At 50.5% G+C, this 12,578-nt stretch overlaps 1 protein-coding gene across 1 annotated transcript; it reads left to right on the top strand.

Annotated features, from left to right (window-relative positions):
* Positions 1–943: 943 nt before the first annotated feature.
* Positions 944–2,549, top strand: LOC103632272 (heptahelical transmembrane protein1-like). The gene is made up of 2 exons (XM_008654088.3): positions 944–1,340; positions 1,457–2,549. Exons 1-2 carry the CDS (start codon positions 1,030–1,032, stop codon positions 2,319–2,321), a joined length of 1,176 nt encoding a protein of 391 aa, XP_008652310.1. The 5' UTR covers positions 944–1,029; the 3' UTR covers positions 2,322–2,549.
* Positions 2,550–12,578: the final 10,029 nt, after the last annotated feature.

Genomic DNA, 12,578 nt, shown 5'->3' with positions numbered 1-12,578 from the left:
GGCAGGGCGGCCGGGCGGGCCTTTCTCCAACAAGAAGGCGGGAGCCATGTCCGAGACCTAGCTACGGCCGCTAGCGGCTAGCGGTCTCCATAGCACGCACCCTGCCGGCTGCGTGGGAGATAGCGATACTACCTCTGACAAGGTCACGAAAGGTACACCGAAAAGGAATGGGCACTTCTTTCAATTCAATCATGTCGGCTGATCGACGGCTGAGCTAAACAGTAGTAAAACAGCCACAGCACAGTGTGTTTCGCTGAGTGGCTTGCGGCAGCAGCTTCCGGTTGATCGACGATTTCACACACCACTTGCCCCTCGTTTGAAGTGTTTCACTAATCACTACGTTGACTAGGCAGGCTTGCAAGCTCGCGCGCGATCTCTAGCGTGCCGCCGGACCGCTGGCCGGCCGTGCATTGCTGCTGCTTTCAAATTTCAAAATGTCAAGCGTCGGATCGGAGCTCTTTGACTTCAACAATCAGACACAGCCACGCCGTTTCTCTGACGAGGCTCTGCTTCGGCGTCCGCAGCGGCCGTTGGCCAGCTAGCTCGTCAACTTGTGCCCGGCCTGCTGAGTTCCTCTCTACTTACTCTCATGGTAATAAATTAAATTAAAGCCGCCGCCGCCGCCAAAGGTGAACTTGTGCTCGTGCTCGCCGTACCCGTACCTCGCAAGTTCGTCCACGCGTCCCCGGCCGTGAGTCTGACTACAGAGCCGTTCTCATTTCCCGCCAGCTGAAAAATGGACAGCGCCCGGCGTCCCGGCTCGATCTGCCGGCGGTCCGCTAAAACCCGCGCCAAAAACTGGACCGTGGCTACGCACAGAAGTTTCTTCCATTTCCCACACAGCCGTCCCACTAACCGGACCGGTTCACCATCACAAAACGACGGCTGTGTGTGGCGGTGGCGGCCTATTTAACCCCGGGAAGCAGCCAGCTCAACCATGCAAAACACACCTCTCCTCCCTCAAACAAGAGCAAGTCGCACGGGACGGACGCTTTTGTGGCGCGCTGGAACTTCGTTTCGACCGTCAGAATGTCTTCCACGGTGACGCTGGAGAAGACGACCGCCATCCAGAGCGATGGCGGCCGCGCAGGTGTTGCTGGATCGCCCAAGCAGGCCGCCAATAGGTCCCCTCTCCTGGTGGCGAAGAAGGGGGCAGAGGGTGGCGCCAAGGAAAAGGCAAGGTGCTGCGGGCGCAGGTGCGAGCTCGTCAGCTACGACAAGCTACCCGAGTTCCTCAAGCACAACGAGTTCATCGTCGACCACTACCGCAGCGAGTGGCCCGTCAAGGAGGCGCTGCTCAGCGCCTTCTCCATCCACAACGAGACCATCAACGTCTGGACGTAAGTGACGTGTGTCTCGTCTTTGCCGCCTTGCCGGCATGCATGCATCAGTGTTGGCTGCCTCGCTCGTACTGCTGCCCGGCGGTAGGGTGTTAACCCATCGGATCTCCCTGCAGGCATCTGATCGGCTTCTTCGTCTTCCTCGCGCTCACCGTGTGCGCCGCCACGATGGTCCCCACGACGGAGTACGAGTCACCTCACTTGGCGTTGGCGACGTCGTCGTCCACAGGCCTGACGATGACCAACATCACCGGCAACGCAATGGTGCTGAGGAGCTACAGCGCCGACGACGGAGCGGTCATGGCAATGAAGGCCTTGCGCAACGTGTCCGCAGCCGAAACAGCCGCCGCCGTCCTGCCAGCGGGGGCGGGGCGCGGCCGGGTCGCGCGGTGGCCGTTCTACGCGTACCTCTGCGGCGCCATGTTCTGCCTGCTGATGAGCAGCGCGTGCCACCTGCTGGCGTGCCACTCGGAGCACGCCAGCTACGTGTTCCTCCGGCTGGACTACGCCGGCATCACGGGGCTCATCGTCACCTCCTTCTACCCGCTCGTCTACTACACCTTCCTGTGCGACCCCTTCTACCAGGCGCTCTACCTCGGCTTCATCACCGTCTCCGGCGCCGCCGCCGTGGCCGTCTCCCTCCTCCCCGTCTTCGAGAGGCCCGAGCTGCGGTGGGCGCGCGCCGGCCTGTTCGCGTGCATGGGCATGTCGGGCCTGGTGCCCATCGTGCACAAGATGCTCGTCTTCGGGGCGCGCCCGGAGGCGCTGCTCACCACGGGGTACGAGGTGGCCATGGGCGCCTTCTACCTGGCGGGCGTCGTCGTGTACGCCACCAGGGTCCCCGAGCGCTGGATGCCCGGCCGGTTCGACCTCGCCGGCCACAGCCACCAGCTCTTCCACGTGCTCGTCATCGCCGGTGCCTACGCGCACTACCTCGCCGGCCTGGTCTACCTCGGCTGGAGGGACATGGAAGGGTGCTGATCAGGGTCACGCCCCGAGGGCGGCCCAGGCTGTACAAATTTGACCAGCTTAAACTTGCCCTTGACTCTTCTTCTTGGTGTGTTGAATGGTGTTTCTTGTTTTATCTTCTTCTGTTCTTCTGTTGACACAAGTGAACATACATGTAACAATTCGAAGAGGTCTGTAATAACCAGATCAATTGATGTCGGATAAACGGGAAATTGCATAGATTGTTTTGGTTGATGTGTATATTTCTTGGCAATGTGAGTTGCTATGCGATTATATGTCTGTCTCTAATGCGTACATACAGAAGACAAAAGAAACAATTTTGGCTGGCGGACTAGTCTATGCCTCGGAGGGCGACGAGGGGGCCGTGGTGTCGTGTGGCGCGGGCTGGGCCGGCCGGCGACCGCGAACGACGGGGCTCGGGCGCTCGGCCACTCAACTTCGGATCTCCGCGGGGCCCTGGGCAGCCGGCCGGGCAGGGTCCGCGGCTCCGCGCCGTCGGAAACGTACGTCAAATATTAGAGTCCGGGGCCCGACCATGAGTCAATTTTGAGACGCTGGGATTTACGAAAATTCGAAAACGGGGGAGGTAGGTAGCAGCACTTTCGTCGAATTTGCTGGAACAGTAAGAAATAGAGCTAGATGTAGGCATGTAGCTGCAGTTTCGTGGGTGATGTTTCTTTCCACTGGCCGTCATGAACAAAAGGGGAAGTCATAAGAAAAACATAAGATGTAGAAAATTGATGAGTGCATACTATGTCATGAACATCACGTTTATTTTATGACACACTGCACCCCATGAATAGTATGATATAAGTTGTCTCCATACTTTGACCCAAATATGTGCTTTTGGCATTTGAGTACAAAAGTGTTATTTTTCTGAAATGCACATATTTAGGGGGAGGAAACTATATCATAGGATTCAAAATCTTATTTATCAAATCTTATGTAAGCTTTAAATGTGTTGTCATCAATCACCAAAAAGGGGGAGATTGAAAGTGCATTCATCCCTTTTGTGAGTTTTGGTGATTTCGATAACAACACATTTAAAGGTCTAACGAGTTTGCTAAGTGTTGAACAGGAAATTCAGTATGATGAACATACTTGAATAGTGTATAATGATCAGTGAACAAAGGTTCAACACGAGGTTAAATAACCAATGAGACAATGCAAATGGATATAATATGATCTCTACATTGGTTTGAATATATGGACAAGACCTGAGAAATCACTGCATACATATGATCAGAATAGAGGATGAAGTGATTAAGAGGATAGGTCAAGCCAAAGTGAATAAGATATGAGGAATCGTGAATTGGCTTGACCATATTACTATCAGTCCATATATGCTTCTATGAGAATCAAACTAGAGCTTGATTAATCTTAACAGTTATATCTAGAAGACATTCAAGCAAGGTTCACAATATTGAAGAAATGATTCTCTCAATGGATGCTCAAAATGATGTGACTCAAGAATGACTTGATATGGTGAAGATAGCAAGGAAAGGGCTTCGAGGAACTAAGCGAAGGTGAAGGCCAAGCGACGGCTTGTGGACCGAGGTACCATGGCTAAGGTGAAGAAGAGAGTACTTGCACTAAGTCGATGAACTAATCAGCTATGAAGAGTTATAACATGTTGATGCATCAGCAAGGTGACTTGAAGCCATGTTTTGAACTCATACATGGTGATATGGTACAAGTCACAGGGTTTGATTTATGTTTGCTTCAAAAGGTGAGACAAAGATGTTTGTGATCCTTATGAAGCAACGCCATGGAGAAATCACACATGAGATGCCAATTACTCAAGGAGTTTACTTAATTATATTTTATTTAACTTGAGTATAGGAATCGTCGTACTATAAAGAGGGATCCAAAAAGAAGGTTGGTGTTTGCCAAAGCTCAAGCCTCTATATTCAAAAGCTATTTTTGAAAACCAAAAAACTCTTGAACGTTCTATGGTTGACCGCGGTTAGGTTTGAGAAACCTAGAGTGTTCTTGTTCAAAAGCAGCTGAACTTCTTCAACTGTAGCTGAGCTTTTCAGCTGAGCTGAACTTCAGCTGAGTTGAGCTTCTTGAGCTGCAGCTGAGCTGAACTTCAGTTGAGTTGAGCTTTCTCAACTCCAGCTGAACTTCAAGTTCAACCGGGGTCCAGACAGGTTCAACCGGTGTCCAGGGAAAGTTCAGCCGGGGTATTTTCCTCGGACCTCACTGGTCAAAACTGGTCCTAGGGGAGGTTCAACCGGTGTCAGGGTCACCTGATCGGTCTGACCTCCTGACTGGCAGACTGACTGCCAGTCTGACCCCCAGGCGGTTGAACCGGCCCTAGGGGCGGTTCAACCGGTGTCAGGACCTGTTTTTGCAGTCTGACCTGCAGTCTGCCAGTCTGATTGGCAGACTGTCTGTCAGCCTGCCCCAGACGGTTGAACCGGTCTTAGGGGCGGTTCAACCGGTCTTGGTCAACTTGACCAGTCTGCAGGTCAGTCTGCCAGTCAGTCTGACAGTCAGACTAGCAGACTGTCTGCCTGACCTGCCAGGGGCGGTTCAACCGCCCTAGGGGGCGATTCAATCGGTCTCAGACAGAAAAATCTGCCCAACGGCTAGTTTTGAGCTCCACCTATATATACTCACCCCTACCTCTCTCCCCACACACAAGAGCACGACCCCAACCCCATTTCTAACTTGAAGAACACCTCCCATTCTCTCTCACACATCTCTTGCCTCTCCCATTTCAAATCTTTGGAGAGAAATCTTTGAGTGAGTTTGAGAGCTGCGGTTTTTGTGCTTCATCTCCAAATCTCTCTTGCTCTTCTTCATTCGAGCTTTGGTACTACATCAAGTTCTTTGTGGATTCATTACTCTTGGAGCTTCTAGCTCCTAGACGACTAGATGTCTCTTGTGAGTCTCCAAATCTTGTGGAAGACCACAAGAAAGTTTGTATTACCCGCTCGTTTGAGCAAAGATTATTGTGTGGGCTTGACCTTTGTGGTCGGCGAAGGGAGGATTAGGGTTGAAAGAGACCCGGCTCTTTGTGGGCGCCTCAACGAGGAAGTAGGGCACCTTTTATGGTGTGACCGAACCTCGGGATAAATCTTGTCTCTTGTGTTCTTGTTCATTGTGTTTGTTTGTGTTCTTCGTTCTCTCACCATTCGTGAAAGATTTGTTTATATCTTTTTGGTGTGTGGATTTTGAGAAGTGCCCTTCTCAGATCTACTACTTTGAACCCTGTGGATCATTTAGAACATATCATTTCCAAAGTTAACAGGGTGAATTCCGAGATCAATTCAGTTTTACCCAGCTTGCTTCTAGTTTTTGTTGAAAAAGTTTTAACTTGCCAATTCACCCCCCTCTAGGCAACTTTCAATTAATATCGGAGCCTAATCCTCGTTCTAACGCTTAACCGCGTGAGGAAAGATCATGTCGGGGGGACTAAGAAACGAAAGTGCTTCTAAGCTTGAAAAAGTTGAGGTTGTCTCGACTTCATCTTTTGGTGCAGATGTTGATCCTAGGGCAATAGACCTTGCCATGAGAATCGCCAAAAGGATGTTCCTCAAAATGAAGGAAGATGAGGCGAAGAACAAGATTGAAGAAGAAGAAAATGATCGATGGAGACCAAACGACGAATCCACCTCTTCACAAGGTTCGTCTTTCAATTCCACTTCTCATATGTGCTTTATCGCTAATGGGAGTGACAATGAAAGCGAAAGTGAGGATGAGGAGGAGCAAGAAAGTGATAGTGAAGATGAGGATGATCTTCAACAATTCTTCGCTCAGCTAAGCAAGAAACATCGGATGAGCTTGCTCAAACTCATGAAAAGAGCGGAAGAACAAAAAGAAATGCTTCATAAGCAAGAAGACTTCCTCATCAGAAAAATCGAAGACTTAGAGAAGTTGACCAAAGAGCATGAGAAGCTAAAGTGCTCTCATGATGATTTGGTCCAAAGGTATGAAGACATTTCAATTGAGCAAATTAAAGCTGTTAATCATTCATCATATATTGCTCAATTAGAAAGTAAAAATGATATGCTCAAGAACACAATAGAAAAGCTAAATATTGAAAATCTAGCTTTACAAGAAAAACATGATATGCTTGTGTGCTCTCATAATAAATTGATGGATTCACATATCATGTTAGAAATGGCTCATGATGTTGTGTTAACTAATTTGAAATCATACCAACCTCACATATGCACATGTACTCAAGTAGAAACTATATTATCATGTGCTAACAAATGTTGCTCTCAAGAAAGCCAATCTTCCATTGAGCTAGAAATTTCAGGAATTAGTGATATTTCTATCACACAAGAAAATAAAGAGCTCAAGGAAGAAGTCGGAATGCTAAGAAGGAGCTTAACTCGTTTGAAGGGAAAGTGTCATGCTCAACCTTCTCAAGATAACCGTGATAATATGGTGAAAAAGCTTGAGAAGGGGACAACCGTAGCATGCACAAAACCCCTTCAAAAGAATATCAAGCTTTCCAAGAAGGGCATGAGCAAAATCCATGGTGAGAAAATTAATGCTCATATGATTTTCTCTAACAATGTACCTATGTGCTTCAACAAAGAAAGATCAAAGAGAAACGATAGGAGGTGCTATGGATGCAAGGAGAAGGGCCATGAAATTGATTCATGCCCCCACTTGAAGAATCAAGACCTTGCACGATCAAGAAAGATGACCATCAAAAAGGATGAAAGCAAAAGGCAAATGCATTGCAAGGACAATTGCCGTGAAAAAGGTCATCTATTCAAGGTTTGTCCAAAGGGTAAAACTCCTAAGCCTAACTTGTCAATACATTCAAATATGCTTAGGAGACCCAAATTTGACTCTTGTGCTAGAAAGGTGATGAGTTCACCACATTCTAGGACCAAGGCTATTTGGGTGCCTAAGTCCTTATTGGCTAACCTTGATGGACCTATCATGAGATGGGTACCAAAATGTACTTAATAAGTTTTGCAGGTACCCAGAGATGATATGAAGCTTTGGGGTGCTTGAGCGGTTCAACTCAATTCTTATCTGAAGCTATCTATCTTACATTGTCTATCCTTTAAGATTGACCCAAAGATGAATTGAGTTGTTATATCACTAACTTCATATTCATCTCTAGCAAGAACTTGTGTTGTAGGGAATAAAGATTAACCTTTGTGGGAATCAAGCAAAAGGCCTACAACCAAGTGATATCCAAAGGATGGTAATAATTAATTCTTAAGTGCACATTGCTTTTAATTGGTATGTTCCTTTGTGTCTTTTGTAGCCACATAGGAAAAATGAAGCACTTAAGAATGGACTTAGAAGATTTTACATTGCTTTAGAAAGGATCTAATTATATGGTAGATTGCAAGTTCATATTTTTATATTGTGACAATCTACATGCTTTAAATTGATTGTATGTATCTTGTGGCATATTTCAAGTTAATCATCATATTATTGCCATGACCTAGACATAAAGAGTATTATCCCATGTTTTTAAATGAATAGAGTGCTAAGTAAGAAATTCAAATTCTTATAGCACTTACCAAATGGGGAATTCTCTATATGACTAGAGTTGTGAGACTAATGTTTCTATCTAAGTGTTTATGTAGTCTCACAACATGAGAATGTGTTTCCCAAATGGAGTGTGCCATTCAACATTCAAAGAAGATCGAACCAATACTATGTGATGTATTCATTCTTGTTTAAATTGGTTTTGAGTCTTCTTCATTAATCACTCACCATGCTATGAATTAAACTTGCCATGTAAACTTAATTAAATAATCATGCTACTTTCATCTTTTTTTACAATTGATGTTATGCATGATGCTTGTAAGGGTAATTTAGTTCATATCATGAGGTTTCCTTGTTTTAGTAACCTTCTTGTCATTCATATACTAGAGGTTGCTAAATAGGAAACTATTGCTTGTGTTACTAATACAATCTCTTTTAAGATATTTAATGGAAATTCATAAGTAGAGATTGTGCTCTTTCAATTGGTAAAATCACAAGCTTTAAAGGTTAATCTTCACCTAAAAGGAAGATTAGGAATGTTCAAGGCAAAGGTATGGAACAAATTGCTTCAATTGGTAGTTGATCAATAGTAGTTCCTTCCAAGTGGCATTCTTTCAATTGGTAATAATATATTCTATGGAAAGAAATGTCAATATGAAGGTTAAATTCCTTTTGGCTTAAATTTGTAAATTAATGCATATTGTGAATTCACTGCTCCATGTGCATTAACTTAAAAGGAATTTAATTTATGCCTTTACGCCTCATAAATGATGATTTGTTTGCCATTCATATATAGATATCATCATTCATTAAATACTTCCTTGTACTACTAATACCTCTTTTTAAAGTGTTTTATCAACTAGTTTTAAAAGGAAAAGAGATAACAAAGAAGGAAGTCTCCACAAATGATGAAAAGAAGAATACTAAGGTGACACCACCACAGATAGTAAGATCTATCAAATTGGTGTAATAAATGGTACATTCTATATGGTGGTAAGTATTCTTAGGCATAAGTTAATTCATTGCAAATTTGTCATGCCTTGACCATGATATGTAATATACTCCTCATGAGACTCTTAACTGAATTGAAAGTGCATGTGGCAAGTCATTCAAATACTTGATGCACATATCTAGTGGGAGAACATTATATATCTTGTGTCATAGAGAATAAGTTTCACTTGAGTAAGCTATACTAAGTCAATCCAAAATGGTAAATTTGTATCTCATTCATATGGATTGTAATCTTTGTTTTCTAAATAGCTACTTGTCGGCGTTTCGACCCTGGGGGGTCCCTGGACCGACGAGTAAATTGTCGCCGCGTGCCCCAGCCCAGATGGATCGGCGCGAGACAGAGCGCGAAGGGGGGAGAAAGTCGGAGGGAGGCAGGCACAAAAGGGGAAACCCGCGGCCTTCGTGTTTGTCCCGCGCCTAGGTCGGGTGCACTTGCAGTAGGGGGTTACAAGCGTCCGCGCGGGAGGGAGCGAGAGGCCTATGCGTGCGCCGTCCCGTCCTTCCCCGCGCGGCCAACCCTCCCTAAGAGGGCCCTGGACCTTCCTTTTATAGGCGTAAGGAGGGGGTCTAGGTGTACAATGGGAGATGTAGCAGTGTGCTAACGTGTCTAGCAGAGAGGAGCTAGTGCACTAAGTACATGCCGTCGTGGCAGCCGGAGAGGTTTTGGCGCCCCGTTCGTATGATGTCGTGGCCGTCGGAGGAGCGCTGGAGCCTTGCGGAAGGACAGCTGTCGGGGCTGTCGAGTCCTTGCTGACGTCTCCTTGCTTCCGTAAGGGGGCTGTGAGCCACCGTCGTCATGGAGCATGCGGGGCACCATCATTACTTGTTTTATCGGGGCGAGCCAGATGGGACGCCGGTCTTGTTCCCCATAGCCAGAGTTAGCTAGGGGTAGGGTAATGATGGCCCTTCCTGTGACGTGGTCGGTCCGAGCCCTCGGTAGGGCGAGGCGGAGGCTCCTCCGAGGTCGTGGTCGAGTCTGTCTTCCGAGGTCGAGGTCGAGTTCGAGCCCTTGGGTCGGGCGAGACGGAGACCGTCGACTGAGGCCGAGGTCGAGTCCGAGCCCTGGGTCGGGCGAGGCGGAGTTCGTCTTCTTCCGGGGCCGAGGCCGAGTCCGAGCCCTGGGTCGGGCGAGGCGGAGTTCGTCGTCTTCCGGGGCCGAGCCCGAGTCCGAGCCCTGGGTCGGGCGAGGCGGAGTTCGTCGTCTTCCGGGGCCGAGCCCGAGTCCGAGCCCTGGGTCGGGCGAGGCGGAGTTCGTCGTCTTCCGGGGCCGAGCCCGAGTCCGAGCCCTGGGTCGGGCGAGGCGGAGGTCGTCATCTTCTGGGGCCGAGCCCGAGTCCGAGCCCTGGGTCGGGCGAGGTGGAGTTCGTCGTCTTCCAGGGCCGAGCCCGAGTCCGAGCCCTGGGTCGGGTGAGGCGGAGCTTCCTGTGGCACCTGAGGCCAGACTTGGCCGCTGTCAGCCTCACTCTGTCGATTGGCACATCAGTCGGAGCGACGCGGGCGGCGCTGTCTTTTTGTCAGACTGGCCAGAGGAGCGGCGAAGTGACTGCGGTCACTTCGACTCAGTCGACTGAAGGGCGTGCGTCAGGATACGATGTCAGGCCACCTTTGCATTAAATGCTCCTGCGATACGGTCGGCCGGCGTGGCAATTCGGCCAAGGTTGCTTCTTGGTGAAGAATGGGCCTCGGGCGAGTCAAAGGTGTGTCCGTCGCTTGAGGGGGCCCTCGGGCGAGACGTGAATCCTCCGGGGTCGGCCGCCCTTGCCCGAGGCTGGGCTCGGGCGAGGCGAGATCGTGTCCCTTGGGTGGACCGAGCCTTGACTTAATCGCACCCATCAGGCCTTTGCAGCTTTGTGCTGATGGGGGTTACCAGCTGAGATTTTGGAGTCTTGGGGGTACCCCTAATTATGGTCCCCGACAGTAGCCCCCGAGCCTCAAAGGGAGTGTTAATACTCGCTTGGAGGCTTTTGTCGCACTTTTTTGCAAGGGGACCGGCCTTTCTCGGTTGCGTTTTGTTCCGGTGGGTGCGCGCGAGCGCACCCGCCGGGTGTAGCCCCCGAGGCCTTGGAGAAGTGGTTTGACTCCTTCGAGGTCTTAATGCGTTTCGCAATGCTTCGACCGGTCTGGTTGTTCCCTCATGCGAGCTGGCCGTAGCCCGGGTGCACGGTCGGGTCCCAAGTTCTCGGGCTGGTATGTTGACGCTGTCAACGGTTTGGCCGGAGCCAGGTTTGCGAGAGCAGCCCCCGAGCCTCCGCAGAGGGCGAGAGGGCGGTCAAGGACAGACTCAACTTTTTTACATACGCCCCTGCGTCGCCTTTCCGCAAGGAGGAGGGGGGAAAAGCGCCATGTTGCCCTCGGAGGGCGTCGAACATGGTGTCTCCAGTGACCTGCTAACGGGTAATCCGAGTGGACGCCCATGCCCCATTTGTTAGGGGTCGGCTAGAGGCCCGGAGGCACGCTCCAAAAGTACCTACGGGTGATTTGCCGAACCTGGTCCCCTTTTGACGGGGTCCGAGGGCTCGATGCCTCCCTCTGATGGGATTCCGTTACAAAATCGTTCCCGTTGGTCTCGGAAATGTCCTAGGGTACCTCGGGAGCGTAGCCCGAGCCTTGGTTATGTATCGAACGTACCCATGGTCATCCCTCGCTCTGCGTCTGAGGCGGCTGTGAACCCTTCGAGGGCCAGCCTACGAACCCCTGATCAGTAGTGGGCGCGGAGCCCGAGTGGCCTGAGGCGGCCGTTGAACCCTTCCGAGGGGCCGGCCTTCGAACTTCTGACCAGTAGTGGGCGCGGAGCCCGAGCGCTCTGAGGCGGCCGTTGAACCCCTCCGAGGGGCCAGCCTTCGAACCTCTGATCAGTAGGGGGGCTCGGGGCCCGTTTCCTTCGCGGAGAAGGATCCCTTTCGGGGTATCCCCTTTCCCGGTCCCTGTTGTAAGAGAGAGAAAGAGGAAGAGGAAAAGGATACGAAATCGAATGACGTGGCGCACCTTTTTCGACGCGGTCATTATGGCGAAGGCGAAGCGTCGCTCGCTTCTCCTGCCAAAGGTGCCGCCTGTCCCGCCGCAGAGTTAATGCGACGGGACGAGTGGTTCGTGGGGCAGCCGTTGCACGTGCGTGAGTCGTTCGAGGAATGGAACACGGGTGCGCCGTCTTCACGCCGTGAGAGAGGGCTCTCTCGCTGTCCCAGGAAGGGACGTGAGCTTGGCTGACGACTTGACCGCTGCTTCCGCTCGCCTGCCACTGCCATTACTGTCGGCCCATTTCTGGCCGTCTCGACCGTCGCGCCTTCTTTCGCGGCTGACTGACCCGTGACCAATGTGTCTCGCTGGCACTGTTGGGTCATACGCAGGGTTGCCTCGAGTCGCGGTACTGGTTCCGCAGTCGAGGAGGCACGGTAGTGGCGCGAGTGGCGGTGCAGTTCCTTGCACGTAGCAACCGGCGCGCCGGTTGCATGACGTGTGGGCCTGGGCCCTCATGCTGGGCGCGTCGAAGTCGAAAGGGTGCGCCCCCTTGGTGCGGTTGCATGCCGCCTACATGGCGGCCCGCCCTTTCACCCGCTGGTCTGGGCGAAAGTGGAGGAATGCTCGTAACCGCTGGGCAGTTGCGCGCACCGCGCACGGCGGTTTGGCTTCTTCTGCCCTGGGCCAGCTTGCATGACGCGTGGGACCCAGCCCCCGTGTCGTAGGGGGAGGACCTTGGAGCGTGTTGGAGAAGAGTCAGCCCGTGACGGCTGAGGACGCAAGTGGGGAGAGTTGCCTTTAAAAGGAGGGTGACCCCCTTGAAAG

The sequence above is a fragment of the Zea mays genome, chromosome 1, assembly GCF_902167145.1.
Source record: "Zea mays cultivar B73 chromosome 1, Zm-B73-REFERENCE-NAM-5.0, whole genome shotgun sequence".
Taxonomy (NCBI): Eukaryota; Viridiplantae; Streptophyta; class Magnoliopsida; order Poales; family Poaceae; genus Zea; species Zea mays.
Note: the sequence above shows the minus strand (reverse complement) of the source record. Positions and strands in the feature narration are given on the sequence as shown.

What these genes read in the sequence shown, in the direction of transcription:
- LOC103632272 (XM_008654088.3), top strand. Translation starts at nt 1,030, where the DNA reads ATGTCTTCCACGGTGACGCTGGAGAAGACGACCGCCATCCAGAGCGAT. An exon ending in GAGACCATCAACGTCTGGAC is followed by an intron (nt 1,341 to 1,456) that starts GTAAGTGACGTG and finishes ATCTCCCTGCAG; the next exon opens with GCATCTGATCGGCTTCTTCG.